The sequence below is a fragment of the Coloeus monedula genome (assembly GCF_965178545.1).
Source record: "Coloeus monedula genome assembly, chromosome: 11".
Lineage (NCBI taxonomy): Eukaryota > Metazoa > Chordata > Aves > Passeriformes > Corvidae > Coloeus > Coloeus monedula.
Window position 1 is genome coordinate 792,920 of NC_138791.1, and position 17,328 is coordinate 810,247.

Consider the following 17,328-nt stretch of genomic DNA (forward strand, 5'->3'; position numbering starts at 1 on the left):
CTTCGCCGTCACTTACTCAACTGTGAAAAGAAGATATTAACATTCTCTCGCGAAGGCTCTAGCACCGAGTGAAGCCCGGCTGCTCCAGCCCTCTATGTGACAGCGGTGACGGACACAGCCTGTCGTTCTGTTAGTTTAGGTTAACGTGCCTGCGAATCTCCCTTTTAATTAAAACCGGGTGCTGTTCCCACGCGCACTGAAAGCACCAGAAACAACAGCCAGAGGTGACAACGAAGTGACAAAGCCAGACGCCCACCGCGTCCTGCCCGCGCCGAAGGATCCCGCACACCCCCGCCTCTGTCAGCCCCGCCGCCGCCTTCCCTCTTCCCAGCATTCATCTTCATCCCCAGGTTAAATTAAACACTTCCACCCAATTGTTTGGTTAAATATCTAAATCATTTCAGTGTAAGAATACGAAGATGTTTCCTGTTTACCCAGCACTGGCCGGATCCTCCACCGCTATCCCGGGAGCTGATTTAACCCGGGCTGAATCCGGGGCACCTCCCGAGCCGGGCCGTGGTTGGCAGCGGAGCCGGAGCCGTGGAGAGGGGAAACGAGGAGAACTGGGGACGACCGTCAGGAGTTCAGCGCAGATTCACCTCGAGGGCTCCGCCGACGGCGATTCGGGGCTGGTTTGAGTTACAGCCCGTGGATGTTGTCTCTGTGCTCCGCTCCCGCCGGGCCGCCGCCTTCGTGCCTCGAGCACGGGCTGGAGCCTCCCGGAGCCGCTGTCCGGGGCCAGGGAGTCCCACACCCGGCCCGGCCGGCCCGCAGGGCACCTCCAGGGGCAGGGTGGCACCGACGAGCCCCGAGCGCTAATTACCGCCGTTAATTGGGAGGCGCCCCCGCAGCAGCGGCCCGGCCCGGGGCTGTCCCGCCGCTCCCCTGCCCTCGCTCTCCGCCTCTCGCCCTTCCCTGCGGTGCTGCTTTTTTCTTTTCTTTTCTTTTCTTTTTTTTTTTTTTTCAGAATAGCAGTAATTGCATGTCTCGGTGGATGCTCTATAATTTTAACATCCCAGCGGAAAACGTGGAGAAGGGACTCGGGGAAAACAAGCGAAAAAATAAAATTAAAAAAAAACCCCTACACCCGAACAGCAAAGCGCCAGGATTTCGTGCTACATCGCAGCAGGTCATGAAGAGCAATTTTTCAAAGTACCATTTAGGATGTGCAGTGAGGAAGTTAATTAACCTTTTGTCAGCAACTAATGTATCTTTAAAATCCGAAAGGATCCGAATTTGACCAAGGAAAGACCGAGGTTCTGGCCTCTCCCGGCCACGGGCAGCCGAACGGTCCCAGAAAACGATGGGAGAATCTTCCCGGTACCACTGTGCTTTGCACTTTCTCTGTAGATCTGCCTGGAACTTGGGTTTGAATCTCTAACCTGCCTCCGTCGGGGAAAAAATAACAAATTTTTAAAAAGTTAACCCCAAAGCATTAAGTTACTCAGAGCAATAGTTCATAAAATACTTTATTGAAATAAAGTAAATATCTTCGCATTAATAAAACTGATCATAAAATGCAGTTTTCGAATAACTAGGGGCACCACAGGGTTTTAGACAGCGAGTAGATGTGGAAGGTGGGATCCAGTGTCCTCCTGGCCCCTCGGGCCATCGCACAACACAGCGGCCGTGGCGCGGCGCTCCGCGGGCGCGGAGAGGGGCGGCGGGGCGGGGGGAGACCGGCATGCGGCCGGTCAAAGCGTCCAAATGTCCCGAGGCCGAAGGCGGCCGCAGCCACTGTCCGAGCTGCCCTCCATCCTCTCGGCCGGGGCCGGCGGGGCGGGCGCTGCCCTCACTCCTCCTGGCTGACCTCGGCCGGGGAGCCCAGGCTCTCGGGCGGCTTCTCGGCGTCCCGGGCGCGCTCCTGCTCCGACAGCTGCTCGCTGCTGGGGATCGAGTTCTTCTTCGGGCGGCCCTTGGGCTTGGTGGGGGACTCCAGGCCGCCCCCCTGCAACACCTGCGAGGCGGGGAGGGGGCGGAGGAGGGGGACACCCCGGTAAAGCCGTGCTGCCATCAGCCCGGGGCGCAGGAACGCCTCTCTCTCCCGTGCGGGTCCTCTCGGGCTGCGCCCACCGCCCTCCGCCCCGGGGCCGAGCGGTACAGCGGGAGGGCTCGGACAGGACCGGGAGGGGGGTCCGGCCGAGGCCCAGGAGATGCTGGACCAGGGGCATATTAATATTACCCTCATCGTTATTATTATTATTATTATTATTATTATCATCATCATCCCTAATGTTCCACTAAATAGCCCAGGGCCGATATGCAGAAGGAAGAAGCCCTCAGGGCAGGGCTCGATGCCCCATCGAACGCGGACACCCCGCGCCCAAGGGCCGGACTGTTAAGCAACACTTACTATTTTCTTCCATTTCATGCGCCTGTTCTGGTACCAGGTTTTCACCTGGAGCTGGCTGAGCCCCAGCGATTCGGCCAGGTCTATTCTGCGGGCGAGAGAGAGAGGAGGTCAGGCCGGCAGCTTTCGTCTCGGATTGCAGCTTCCCGACTTTTTCATGCAAAATGAGCCCCGTCCCGTGGCGTCGCGTCGCGTCCCGGGTCCGAGGTCGGCCGTCGCCTACCTGTCGGGCGTGGAGAGGTATTTCTGCTTCTCGAAGCGCTTCTCCAGCCCCATGAGCTGCAGCTCGGTGAAGACGGTGCGGCTGCGGCGGCCCTTCTTGGCCTTGCCCGGCTCCGGGGGCCCCGGCTCCAGCTTCCCGCGGAGGTGCAGCTCCAGCGGGAGATGGGGCGAGGCGGAGCCGCCCTGCAGCCCCGAGCCGGCGGCCAGCAGCGCCGAGCCCAGCCCCGAGCAGCCCAGGGGAGCCAGCGGGAACTTGAACACGGCGGCCGGCTCCGCCTTCAGCACCGCTGCGGGAGAGAGCGGCGGTCAGCGCCGGGCAGCGCGCAGGGACCCCCGGGGCTGCAGGGTGCCCCGGCTTCCCGGGGACCAGCCCCTGCAAGGAACCCTGGCCCCTTCTCCTCCATTCTCGGCACTGACGCGGGTCCCGAGTCCCCCGGGTCCCGCCACCTCCGCGGTGCAGGGACATGTTTTACCCTCCAACGAGCAGATGCTAATTACGGAATTGCTCGGGCGTTACAAGTGAAAATAGTTCAAAGCTACCCAAAAGCGTTCGCCTCAGTGTCACCCAACAGCTGCCGGACCCGGATGAACTCGGCCAGCAGCGGGGGCCGGGCACGGTCCCAGGATTCCCTTCCTAGAAGTTTTCAGGGTATTTTTGACCCGATAATAATTTCTATCCCTCTCCGTGAACCGCAGCCTATGAAGGAGCGCCCGGGGAGAGGACATCGAGCCAGCCCCGAGGATGCTGCTCCCCGCGGCCTGGGGCCGCCGCTCGGCCCGGCCCGGCCCAGCCCAGCCGGGTCCTTCCCGGCGCCCCCGCTCCGCTCCCCGGCCTGGGCCCGCGGGTGGCCCGGGGACTTCGGTCCTGCTCGGCCCGTCCTCCCCGCCAGCGACACAGGGACCACCTCAACGGCGGGACAAGGACTCGAGGGGAGTCTCTGCGGGGTCTTCTCCTCGGCCTGCGCTGAAATCGCCTCCCTCCTTGCAGGGTCCGATCCTGCTCCCGCTTATCCCTGCGGAACTGAGCCGTGAGGGATGTAAAGAGCTTTTTATCTGATCCGCTATTCCGAGTAGTTCTGAATAGTTCATCTTGAAAATAATACTTATTTCTAGATATTCTAATGCATTTTGCTCCTTTGCTCAGGGCCTTGACGCTTTCCTCTTTTTCTCTTAAACGCAGAAAAAGAAATTGGGATACTCCTTTTCCATTCAGGTCTATGGATAAAGGGCTACGGCTCCGCAGATGAAGATGGCTTGGGAGGTGAAAGCTTTCACCATCACACATTTAAATATTGGCCTTTAAAATATATTAAGTAATGGCCTTCAAAATATATTAAACACTAGCGTTAAAAAAACTTCAAAACACACACACAAAAAAAAACCCAAAAGAAAAAAAACACCTAAAAAATCAAACAATAAGAATGAAACCAATAACAATTAAAAAAAACCCCAAACCTTATGTGAATATGTTAATAAACTGCATTTGTCCTGGATGTTTTCCTGGATGTTTATCCGACAGGAGAGAGCATGCTGGCACCCGTTTTAAAAAGACCCCAAACATGTAAGTATTATAATATGGACTAAATGTTGTATCTTCCATCTTCCATATTATTATCATATAAACATAGCATATATTTATATACTAAATATAATATCTCGTTATATTATATATTTTTATGTTTACACATATGTCGGGTTTCCAGCTAAATCTGCGACCGCAGGGCCCCTTGCCACTCTTCGCAGCCACGCACAGATCCCGCTGCTTATCTCCAGCAATTCTCACCTCATCCAAAAACATGGGTGAAAACCCCAAAACAGAACTATCAACAACTTCCTTCCCTGAAATTCAAAGGCCATTCTGAGCAAGGGCCGCTGGAGTCGTAAAGCCGCTTCCTTCGCTTTTAGGCCCCGAACACTCGGCTGCTCCCGGTCGGAGCGCCGGCTGCGCGGCGGGAGCCGGCGGGGATGCTCAGGGCCGGCAGAGCCCGGCAGCAATTTTTGTAGGCAGAACTCACAAGGTTTTCTCCGAGGAACCCGGCTCCCAAAGGCGCTGGAGACCATCGGCGGGCGATGCCTCCCCGCCTGCCGCCCCCAGCCCGCCCCCCCAGCCGCGGGGAGCTCCCCGGCACGTACCGAGGTGGTTGTGGTAGGGCCGGGCGGAGAGCAGCGCCTGCACCCCGAACTTGAGCAGCTCCCCGGCCGGCGCGGCCCCCTTGGCGTCCGGGGGGTCGGTGAGGATCTCCTCGATCATGAAGCTGCGGTAGCGGTGGGAGCGGTGGTCGGGGAAGGCTTCGGCCGGGAAGTAGCGCGCGGCGCCCAGTTCCAGCGGGCGCTGCATCCTCGCCGCCCCCGGGGCGCGGGGGGACCCCCGGCCGCCGGGGCCGCCCTAGCGCAGCCCCCCGGCCGGCAGCCGGGCAGCGGGGGCTCTGCCCATCGCCCCGCCGCCCCCTCCCCTGGCCCTGCGCGGCTCCGCGGCGCCCTGAGCAGCGCGGCGGCCCGGAGCCGTCCCCGCCGCCTGCACACGGGGCGCGGCACCGGGCAGCGTCTGTCTCTCCGCCCCGGGACCGCGGCGGCGGCCTATTATACGGCCGGCCCCGGCGGGGCCGTCAGCGCGGCGGGGGAGGGCGCGGGAGGGGCTGCGGAGGAAGGAAGGGGCCGGGGCGGGCGAGTACCTGAAGCGGGGGGTTACAGCCCAGCATTTGATCCTCCGCCATATAAAGCAAATTACCCCTTCTGCTCGCTGCGGGAGAGCAGACACCCAAACAGCCGCTGGCCCCTCCGAAGCACAGACCCGGCCCCGGCCCCGGCCCCGGCCCCGGCCCCGGCCCCGGCCCCGGCCCCGGCCCAATCCTTATGACCATCCCCAGCCCCGGCTCCATCCCCGTCCCTGTCGCCATACTCATCGCCATCCCCGTTCCCGTCCCCACATCAACCTTCCCATTCCCGTCCAGTCCCTTTCCCATTCCCGTCCCAGTCCTCATCCCCATCCCCTTCTCCCGACGAGTTAACCACGGCTCCGGGGTGCCTCGACTGATGGACGGAGCCACGGAGCCACACGGACCCTCGGAGGCCCCAAGCCTCTCGGCCCGCACGTCCCCGAAGCACCGGTGGCTCGGAGCCCTCAGGGCAGCCCCGGTGCTGTGCTCAGGGGCCCGGAGGAGCCCAGGCAGCCCGAGGGCAGGCGGGGGCCGCGGTGCGGGCCGGGGCTGCCCGTGGAGGGCCCAGGCCCGATGCCCCCAGGCCCGATGCCCCCAGCTCCCGACCTCGGCCAACGCGGTGTAAACGTCTCAAAGGAGCTGGTCAGGGAACAAAACCCAGCCCGAAGTGGAGCCTTTCCCTGCACTTTTAGATAATTTACACGAACAACGTGATTCATTCTATTCCCTTTAGCCTGTGTCATGCACAGCAGCAGAGACCCACGAGCCGCCCCTGCTCGTTGCTGACGCGCTTCGAGGCAGATTCGTGTGCGGGAGCTCCAATCCCTCCCGAAAATGTCGGCACTAATGGATTACAGGGGGATCGTTTCGGCGAAGCCCCGGAAGCTCGGCCGGGGGGTCCCACGGCGTGGGGCGGCTTTGGGTGGGCTCGGCCCCTGCCCACGGCAGGAGCTGCACACGCGTGACCGGGCCTGGGCGGTGTCCGCGGGAGGCACCCACGGGCTCAGCCCACGCAGAGGGACGGGCGCCGGGCTCATCCCCGGGACAGGGGAAGCTCAGCCTCCTTCTTTACTATTTTTGACCAAAACAAGGGGGTTCTGCCCGTTTTCCCGGCTGCTGCGGGGGATGTGCAGGGGAGAGTGGAGCAGCCGCCGGCTCTTGCCCGGCTCCCTTTCCTAAGGCCTAAGCAAGATGGGACGGCCACGGGAGTCACCCGCGGGCGCCGTCCGTGAGCGCAGCCCACGGGGGGACGAGTCCCAGGGCTCGGCTGCCGTCGGGGCCCGAGTGTCCGGCCAGCTTCCCCCGGCCCCGGGCTTCCCCGCGCCCTCCGGGCTCCAGCTCTCGCGGGTCCCGCAACACGCGTGGGGGACCCGCAGCCACGGCCCCCACAAAGCCAGCGAACAGCCCCGGGGGCTCCGCATCCGGCTGCAGATGCGGCTGCAGGGACCCCCGGCCCATCGGGACCCCGGCCCGGTAATTTGAATTAAATATCGAGGCAGGAGTAGGTGGAGGCATTCAGGGAACTGTGGAGAACACGAGGCCGCCCTGCTGCGCCTGTCAGCGCTATTTGAGTCCTGCTGCCGTTTCGCTGTTACTGCTCACCGCTGCATGCGACAACAACGAATTAATTTATGCTCTGTACTTCGCTGCCTGCCCACATAACCTCTTCCATATGGTTACTGCGACTTGTACGGAGCAGTTTCGCGCGGATTTGTTCTGGTTTCTCCGCGTTTCTTCAATTTAAAATGACGCCACTCGCTCTGTGAAACACTGACGGGCTGAACCCCCGTTAGCTGCCCGGGTGCTCCCTGCTGTTCGCGGGTTGTCATTTATTCCGATATCATCTCGGTGGATGCACCGCCAACGAGTTCGTGACACGCCACAGAGCGGGGGCTGTGCCCGGGAGCCGGCGGCTCCTCCCGGGGGGCAGCAGCGGGGACCGGCAGCGCCGAGCCCACCGAGATGCTGCGCGGCCCCGGGGCTGGGCGCCTCCATCCTTTCCCCACTTCCCCTAATTCCTCCCGGGAATCTCGGGCACCAGTGCCCCTGCGCACACCTGCGCTCCGGGGAGCCCCGGCCGAGACCAACGGGGCTTTAAAACTAATCAAAAATCCCAAATCAAAACCCTCCCCGTTTCCTGACGTGGCTTTTCGTCCGCCCATCTTTTGTCCATCTGCTCTGTTTGGATCACAAGGTGTTCCCGTGCCAAGGTGCTGATTGCTTACGGCCGAGGACAAAGAGGCCATTGGAGCTATTATCATGAAACGAGGAGAATAATTATGAGTAAAGTGAGAAGAATTTTGGACGCATTCAGGCGAGCAGGCAAATCCACATCGGATTGTTTAAACAACCTTGCCCCCGAGACCGGCGCGCTCATAAACAAATTGTGCACGTAAAAGAAATTACCCACACCTCCCTTGGGGTTTTTGTTTCTTTAAAATAAATCAAAACTCAAGAATAACTGTAAATAATCACACTTCCATCCCCACCTCGGAGCAGGTTAGGATCGGAGCGGTACAGACCCGGTATCATTTCCCATCTTACGGCATCAGCTTTGATAATTTAAGTTTTTTATATTCCTTGGGATCCATCTGCCCCGAGGCTGCTCATGAGAGCAGCCGCAGCCAGGCAGGCACGGACGGTCGGCGGATCCTACACCCACCCCGGGAGCAGGCCTACAGCTCCCGAGGCCACTGAAAAAATAAAATAAAAATTAGCATTTCTGAAACAGCCCCTATTGAAAGATTTCTATTCTGCACTGAAGAAAAAGAGGGTGAACTTCACCATCCGGTCGCACTCACAGTCAGGAGTTTAAAATCTTTGCAAAACAAATCCTGTATCGAAAAGGACATCAGATGATGATGATGATGATGATTATTATTATTATTATTATTACTATTACTATTACTGCTACAACTTTTACAGCGCCTGAAAATTGTCTCATTTCCTGTACCCTTACAGCGTATGTAAACCCGTGCTTTTACTTCGCATCGATTTGGGCGGTAGATTCAAGCAAACACTTTTATAAAAAGCAGCCTGTTAGAGTGGGAGTTCGGCAAAATACGTGGGGCTTTAGGGAGCAGCCGCATGAATAAGCTGCAGGCCCCAAATTTTATGCACTTTTTTCCTCCCAGCAACCAGAATGGAATCACCTTTATCTGCAAAATCTCTCCTCATTTACTGAGCGGCTTTTTTTTTTTTAACTGTTGTTTTGTTGTTGTTGTTGTTTTGAGGGTTTTGTTTGTTTATTTGCGTTGTTTGCGGTTGAGCTGTTCTGTTGTTTTTTTTCCTTGCACCAGGTACAGAGTTTATAGGACTGCTAGAAGCAGACTATTTCTAGAGTTAGCTTTCTTTAAAAATAATTTTTATACAAATGTTCTTAACTGGTTTCAGAAGCTATCGATGCATCTATCCCATTACGAGGCTCTTCTAATCTTCATTTTACATGAAAGCAGAGCGCATTTTTAAAGGCTCCTCTCGCTTACTTCCACGCTTCAGATATTTTGATGTCTCTATTTTGGCTGAGTAACTCAGACGAGGATGACAGTTCCACCCGTGAAAATGTCGCTACGAAAAAGGAAACAATTTCACCCAGTGTTTTAAAGCTCTTCCCTGGGGTGGGAATACTTTTGCTCCGCTGATTCATTCCCGTTTTGACGGGAAGAAGAGTTTTGCTGGATTCCCGCCGCTCTCCCGACTCCTACAACTGTAACGGGGAAAACAGCGGAACGCAAGCTCTTCGCCTCCCGGGAAATATCCCCGTCGGGAGAATATTTTTAATTGCAAGGACGGCACAGGAGCCCAGCGCTGCGGGTGCGGTGCCCACGGACCCCGCCGGGCACAGCCGGGCAGGGCTCTCGCAGCGAGATCCCGGCTCTCCCAGGAGCGGGGGGTCCCCGGTCACATCCCGATCTGCCGACCGGGACCGGGGTAGCCGCGGGGCCGCTCCGCAGTGCTGCTCCGCAGTGCTGCTTAGTTTGATTAAAAACTCGGGTGGTTTTGGTTTTTTATTTGTATCAAAGCTCTTAGTGAATTTTAAATACAACCAATTCGTCGTTTTCTCAACGTCACCTTTTTAAAAACTCTAATAAAATGTCGCCGTCTCTCCCATCACGCCTGGCGAAGCCCAGCGCCGGGGGGATGCGGTGCCCGGAGCCCGCCGGGACCGGGCTCCCCCGGCTGCGGGGCTCTGCCCGTTCCCGGTGCGGGACAGTGTGGGGAGCCCGGTGCCATGCGGGAACATCCCCCCGAGCAGCCCCTGCCCTTCCCACGGGGGCCCGAGGAGGGGGGCCCGGCACAGCCACCTCCCCCCTCTCCCTCCTCACGGCACTTAATATTCAGGAAATCCACAAAGTGGTACGAAGAGAGTGGAAAACGTGACATCACGGGCTAATTGGGAAGGAGCGTTCGGGCTGAGGGAATAGCTCAGCCCTGAGTAATAAGTTATGTTTAATGGCTGAGTAAAGCTTCATCAGCAGCAGTTAAACACGAATCCCTCTAAAAATGATTTTCTGTAAACACCTGGCCCCGTCAGAAAGTCAGAATATGGAATTATCTTTGAGAGTCACGTCCAGAGGATGCAGATTGGCCCTTTATTTCCCTGCCCCTCGAGGTCCATCGTCCATCCTTCTCCCTGCTGCACACACCCCAGCAGCTCTCACAAACGGGGTGTTCTCCATTTCTGCCCAAGCATAAGGAAACCATCCCTGAAACTACTCTTGTCTGAATACATTTCATTTATATCCATTAGAATAGCCAGAAAATGAGAAGCTCCCCATCGTGCCCTCTCTGTCCCCACGGCTGCCATTGGCTACCCCACACCCGAGTGTCACACCACGTACCCAGCCGTGACACCTCTTTCCCGAATCCTTTCATTGTGCAGGGCACCAAACCAGCACAAACAGCAAGGCACACGCTGTGAAAGCCTCCTTTTCTCTCTCTCTTTTTTTTTACATAAAGGATTTAAAATTTTTATTTATTTATTTTACTTTTAGTTCGTTCACAGACAAGGGATGCAATGCTTGGAAATACAAACCAGTAACCAGCCACACATGTGATTGGATTTCAGTCCAGGCAGTACTTCCTGGGACAGCCTCTTCTCTGTGAGCTGATTCCCGGCCATGAAGAGATCTGTAGGTTCAGAGCTGCTTCCCCAGCCCTGCCAGGAGCGCGGTGGCTGCTCTAAAACTGGGGTCCCAGCTAAGAGGTGAGTGCAGTTACCGCTCCCCTTGGTGCCAGCTGTACCCCCGTCCTTCTCTGCCCAGAGCTGCTGTGGAAAAGTGGTGCCATGGCCTTGGGCTCCAGTCAGCGCTCAGCACCAAGCCCCCAGCCCACATCAAACCTGACCTGGCCACAACCGGAGCTGTGGACAGCAGCTGGGCAGGTGACACTGCGGGTGACAGGTTCTGCAGATGGTGGGATACACATAAAAGGGCGAGTTAAACATCAGGGCACCGGTTCAGTGAATAATCACACTTCATCTGAAACAGCACCTCTGGCTGAACCATTCGTGTCTAGGTGATAAACGAGGGTCAGGCAGAAAACAATGATTTGTCCTTATCACTCTTGTATGAGCTGAGATCCAGCCAAGCCCTGCATCTGTGGAAGTCAAGGATGCTTTGGTGACACCCCGTTAGCTGTAAACACCCAGTGTGTGCTGAGGCTGTTCCCTGTGCTCGATGGCTGACGGCACCGGGACTGTTTATGGTTCATAAAATTAAGTTAATGACTACATCTGTGCAGGGCTGGGGCCTTCGGTTTTTAAAAGTGAAGAAACAGAATGAAATCCTTACACTCTTCAGTTTTATGGTTTGCCTCCAGTCACTTTTGTTTCCCAGTTCTCGAGTGCTAGGTAAGATCTGGATGATTTGGGTTTATTGATCAGCAGGGAGATGTTTAAATCATTAGCACAATAATGGCTAATTGAAACATTTTATTTTAAAAATAACAGGATGTTTATACATAATAAAATCATATTAAAGCTGGCTTCCCCATCCCTCAAAAGCACCACTACAGGTATTTAAACCCCCGAAGTTAAGAGACCTAGTTACATAAAATAGCTCTCACTAAAGGCCAAACAATACAAAACAATTAAGTGATGAAGGGTTCTTGGAGTGATGAAGGAGTCTTGGTCACAAACCAGTAGATGAGGTTAAAATGTTTAAGGGAGACACCTGTGCTCAGCGTGAGGGACAGAGGTGACAGGGCTGGGCTTCTCACCTTCAGCCGAGTGCAGCAGGTATTTTAAATTCTAGGTGAGAAACCCTTGCTCACACTGAAGCCACCAGAAGGGGATCTGCCATCCACTTGAGGCGAGATGAGACCTGAATTTCACATTGCTTACCCTGCAATTCCTACATCTGATATGGCAAATTTCTATTTACTGTGCTCAGAACTACATTTCAAACCCATATATGGCCATGGCTGCTTAAGAAGTTTAAACAATATCCCTTTCCGTACATATATTATGACACTTGCAAATTTTTGGACACTAATACGGCATTCCGAGACCCACTGATAGCGATCTGCTGAGCTCCAGATGGATTGATTTAAAACGGCCCCTGCTCATCCTGCTGGGCTTGGAGGCCCTTTCCCAGCCTCTCTCCTGGGTTGGGGTGATCCTGAATCCCGCATCCCACACCCCCATCTTGCAGTCCATCCCACAGCCCTGTGCTGCACCCCTATCCTGCACCCCCCTCCCACACCCTGCATCCCACAACCCCATCCCACACCCGCACCCCACATCCCCATCCTGCACTCTATCCTGTGCCCGGTATCCCACACCCCGTATCCCACCCCCCATCCCGCACCCCTATTCTGCATTCTGTATCCCCTATTCCCACAGCCCCATTCCCATATCCCAATCCCATATCCCCATTCCCACACCCCTATCCCATATTCCCCATTCCTGCACCCTGTATCCCGTATCCCCCACCCCGTACCCCCATCCTGTATCCCCCATTCCTGTATCCCCATTCCCGTTCCCCGTATCTCCCATTCTCTCCCCCGTGTCCCACAGGCTGTATCCCATAGCCCCCATTTCCATGTCCCATAGGCTGTACACACTATTCCAGTACTCCATATCCCCCATCCCATATCCTCCATCCCTGTATCCCGTATCTCGTATCCCCCATTCCCGTACCTCATATCCCCCACTGCCTGTCCCCATGTCCCGTATCCCCCATTCCCGGTCCCCATTCCCGGTCCCCATTCCCGGTCCCCCATTCCCTGTCCCCATTCCCGGTCCCCATCCCCTGTCCCCATTCCCGGTCCCCATTCCCGGTCCCCATCCCCTGTCCCGATTCCCGGTCCCCATCCCCTGTCCCCATCCCCTGTCCCCATCCCCTGTCCCCATCCCCTGTCCCCATTCCCGGTCCCCATTCCCTGTCCCCACCCCCTGTCCCCATCCCCTGTCCCCATTCCCGGTCCCCATTCCCTGTCCCCATCCCCTGTCCCCATTCCCGGTCCCCATTCCCTGTCCCCATCCCCTGTCCCCATTCCCGGTCCCCATTCCCTGTCCCCATTCCCGGTCCCCATTCCCGGTCCCCATTCCCAGTCCGTGTCCCGCGGCGCTAGCGCCCCCTGGCGGCGGCGGGACAGAGCGCAGGTAGCCCCGTGGTCGCCAGGTGGGGACACCGCCGGCCCCGAGCGCCGCGGGACCGGGCTCTGCGGGGTCCCGCTCCCGGTGCCACGGGCCCACGGTGTGTCAGGGGGTCCCTGCTGCCAGTGCCACGGGGTCAGGGTGCCTCGGGGGTCCCTGTTCCCAATGCCGCGGGCTCGCCCCGTGTTAGGGGCTGCCAGCCCCCAGAGCAGCCTTGCCCCAGCAGCCAGGGTCGGTGGGGCCGCAGGGAGAGGGAGCTGGGTGGGCACCCGTTCGGTGCTTTCATGTTAAATACAAGCTGAGAGCAACCCCTGGGCTTGCCGTGGAGACACGCACAAAAGGGAACTGCAGAGTAGGAAGAATGCGAGTGCAGAGGGCAAGAGAAAGAGGGAATATGGAGAGGGAGCACTGCCAGCAGGCCGTGCCTCCCTTCCCAGCCCTGGGGATGCTGCAGCTGCAGTGCTGGGTCCAGTGCTGGGCTCCTTGGACAGGAGAGGTCTGGAGCTCCTGGAGCGAGTTCAGGGAAGGCTGGGAGGACACTGGGGGTTTGGCAGGTAACTGGCAGCGCCAAGACACCCGCACAGCCAACAGCTCCTCTCTCTGTGACCGGGGACAGGACCCAGGGAATGGCTGGAGCTGTGTCAGGGATGGTTAGGGTGGATGTCAGGGAAAGGTGGTTGGGCACTGAACAGGCTCCCCAGGGAATGGGCACAGCCCAATGACCCCAAAAGCTCTCCCACCTCATCCCGTGACTGAGCACCGCCTTCCAGAACACACTTAGAGCTGCAAATAAAAAGCAGAGACATACAGAAACCTCTTTAAAAGAAGTTAAGACAACGTCTTTTGAAGATTTTTTTTGCCTCCCTGCCTGTGGCCCCCTTTCAGCACCCTGCAGCCACAGACCACGGCCCGAGCGCCAACAGCACCATGTGGGAGCGGCTTCCCAGGGAGCTCCCAAGCACAAATCCAACGCCAGAGTGATCAAGAACTTCTGAGGTCTTTTAAACCACGTCCAAATTTCCCTGTTCTCCCTTCAGCACTCCTGCTGCCGGTGCTCTGTTCAGGGACACGACCACTAACTCAGGAGTGGAAACTCAGGATTAGCTTCTCTCACTGGAGGACTCTTGAATGACTGGCTCTGAGTCTTCACTGAGAGCAATCCTCTCACAACTCATGGAAGAGCCTTGGAGTTTGACATTTTTATAAACATCGACCTTTTAATCCTCAGTGTTTGTTGTTTGAGGAAATCCCTTCTAGTTCTTACGCGTGTATAACATATAAAACAATTGAATTAATACCATATGAGGGTAGAGGGGTGAAAAATCATGTCTATAGCCAAAATAGTTCAGCAAAACTGTACAGCTGAGATTTAAGACTGCCTGTGGTGACTTTGTATTTTGTTTAAACATTGGTGTTAATACTTCATATAGATATGTGCAGCACAGATTACAACAGTATGTGCTGTGTGTTGTATAATTTATGAACTATTAAACTTAATTCTTATGTTTTGAGGTTGTGAGTTATAACTAAACAGAATCTAGACTGCCAGAAAATGAAGTTTTTTTTAGATTGTTTTTTCTGGATTAAACTGTTTTGTGGGGCTGGGGGCAGACGGACCCAAAGCCAAATACTTGCACACTCACCCTCAGCACGCAGAGAGCTCAGGCTTTACAAATTTAGGTATCTTTTATGTTCTGCACATGTATAATACTGGGGGACTTCCAAAGTACAGGTCATCTGGCTAGTTTCAGGCTGTGTGTGAGAGGAGGATCCTGGCACGGAGGAAAGGCAGTGGGGAAACACTTCTGCTCCCTCTGAACTACAGGGGTGCAGGAGGAAGGGAGAATGGCTGTAGGGCATCATGTCAGTCCATGAAACCTCCAGGTAGCACAGCAGTGGTGTGTCTCACTGCCAGGCCTGGAGTTCAGGCAGGAGCATTAACCCAACAGCTTCATGGGGGCAAAAGGAGGAATCCACATAAAGAGTAAACCTGGGAGTCCTGAGGAGCAAACAGGTGAGGCCACTGCCCTAGGGGGAGCTGGCCAGGGGGTGAGCACCTCCTCCAGCTGTAGCCAGCCACCATCCTTCCCTTCCTCGCTCCTCCATGTCAGGGCTCAGAGAAACCACCAAGCCTTGGCCAGCTCAGCGTATTCCTCACGGACACTCAGCATCTGGGGCTCTATCCAGCAGCTGAATCACCAGAAGGGCTCTTGCAAATTACACTTTTCAATAACTTCTCTTTCACTCTGACACGTTTTGTTGTTCGCAAGGTTTACTTGGGAGATGAAACACGAGTTAATTACATCAAGTGATCTGTCAGGAAAATGGATGGATTTGCCCTCCCCTCCAGCTGGGCTGTCTCGGCCTGGCAGCAGCCTCACCACATCCTACGGGAAGGAGACAGGATACGGCAGGAAGGCACATTTGGGCCATCAGCCTGACACTTCTTTATTTCAGTGTATTTATTTTTTATCATGTGCTTTGACAGGAGTCTCATAAAGTGTTATGCTCCTTCTGTAAGGTCAAAGTCTTGTGACCTTCCGTGATTTTAGAGAGAAGGAACATAATTTTCGAGGGCATGTTTATTATTTCTGTAAACAGTCTGTTTTTCATGCCAAGTGAACAGTTTTTCTGTATGTACTTAGATGACAGCTCAATTTTACTGGCTCACTTTCCTGACCAAGTCTTGCCTGCCAAATGTTTTTGATCATGTTCTGGCAAACAAACCAATATTAATAGTAGAGCTGAGCAAATAATTGCCAGAAAACTGCTGATTTCTTTTAAATCTCTTTATTGCTTCCATAATATCCCTGAATCAAATGCAGTTTCCTCAAGTTCAATTACAATTTTAAAGCGCTGTGTTTTTCTATTAAAAACAAAATCACTCTGTGGAGTCAGAAAAGTCCCTTCCAGGACAGTTAGTTGCGACTAACGGGTCCTTCACATTGTGCTGCTCATGTCCCCAAGGAACCAAGTGTCCACGTTGTTCCAGCATGACTGCACATGCTCTCAGCTCCCCTCTGGACAGACAGCTTCCACATCTGTTTTTACTGGCACAGATCTCCATGGATGGTAGACAAGCCCACAGCCAAAACAAATCTGTTTTAAAATCTGAACACTCCACTTTTGCAATATAGGCTGATGTCTGATAAATCATCAAATCCCACAATGGTTTGGGCTGGAAGGGACCTTACAGCTCATCTCGTTCCCATCTCCTGCCATGGGCAGGGACACCTTCCACAAGCCCAGGTGCACTGAAGGAACTTCCCATGGTGGAGATGTGCTCCAAATACACCTTTCTGAGCATCCTGCATTCACACACAACCTGATGCTCCGCTAACGCTCCAAGACTTTGTTCTCTGGTGGTCCATAAAATCTCCTGGAGTGCTCTGCAGATGCTGTGAGCTTGGAGCAAACTGACCCCTTACCTAAAGGTTTTCAGTGTTTTTTTAGTAGCACCAAGCTCCTAAAATCCCTTCCTGCTGCCCCACTATTATGTCATGAGAGGCAGAGTTATGGTTTGTGCATTTGCCTGCGGCTTGGAGAACAAGTTTCCTTGGGCAGCCTTGTGGCTGAACCCAGGGCAGGGGTTGGGATACGACCCCAGCACTGCTGCGCTGAGCCAGAACATGCTGAGCCCTGCTGCTGCTGCTCCTGCTGCTGCTCCTGCTGCTGCTCCTGCTGCTGCTGCTGCTGCTCCTGCTGCTGCTGCTGCTGCTGCTCCTGCTGCTGCTGCTGCTGCTCCTGCTGCTGCTCCTGCTGCTGCTGCTGCTGCTCCTGCTGCTGCTGCTGCTGCTCCTGCTGCTGCTCCTGCTGCTCCTGCTCCTGCTGCTGCTGCTGCTGCTGCTCCTGCTGCTGCTCCTGCTGCTGCTGCTGCTGCTCCTGCTGCTGCTGCTGCTGCTCCTGCTGCTGCTCCTGCTGCTCCTGCTCCTGCTGCTGCTGCTGCTGCTGCTCCTGCTCCTGCTGCTGCTGCTCCTGCTGCTGCTCCTGCTGCTGCTGCTGCTGCTGCTCCTGCTCCTGCTGCTCCTGCTCCTGCTGCTGCTGCTCCTGCTGCTGCTCCTGCTGCTGCTGCTGCTGCTGCTGCTGCTGCTGCTCCTGCTCCTGCTCCTGCTGCTGCTGCTCCTGCTCCTGCTGCTGCTCCTGCTCCTGCTCCTGCTACTCCTGCTCCTGCTGCTGCTGCTGCTCCTGCTGCTGCTTCTACTCCTGCTGCTGCTCCTGCTGCTGCTGCTCCTGCTCCTGCTGCTGCTCCTGCTTCTGCTGCTCCTGCTGCTGCTGCTCCTGCTCCTGTTCCTGCTCCTGCTGCTGCTCCTGCTCCTGCTGCTGCTGCTGCTGCTGCAGTGCCAGAGGCCTGAATGCTCTGGCTCATCACCTGCTCCACAAACAGTTTTCTCTGCTAGGATGGGTTTATTCAGGGACTTCCATGTGACATTGAAAATCCCAGCTAAATATATCATGCAAATTACCAGGCAGCTGTAGCTGGAACAGCCCTGCTGCTCAGA

At 55.8% G+C, this 17,328-nt stretch overlaps 1 protein-coding gene across 1 annotated transcript; it reads right to left on the minus strand.

The window, feature by feature from the left end:
* Nucleotides 1-1,792: 1,792 nt before the first annotated feature.
* On the minus strand, nt 1,793-4,910 carry BARX1 (BARX homeobox 1; the record flags this gene model as incomplete). Its single annotated transcript, XM_082289099.1, has 4 exons — nt 1,793-1,957; nt 2,354-2,438; nt 2,574-2,859; nt 4,706-4,910. 4 exons carry the CDS (start codon nt 4,908-4,910, stop codon nt 1,793-1,795), a joined length of 741 nt encoding a protein of 246 aa, XP_082145225.1.
* Nucleotides 4,911-17,328: the final 12,418 nt, after the last annotated feature.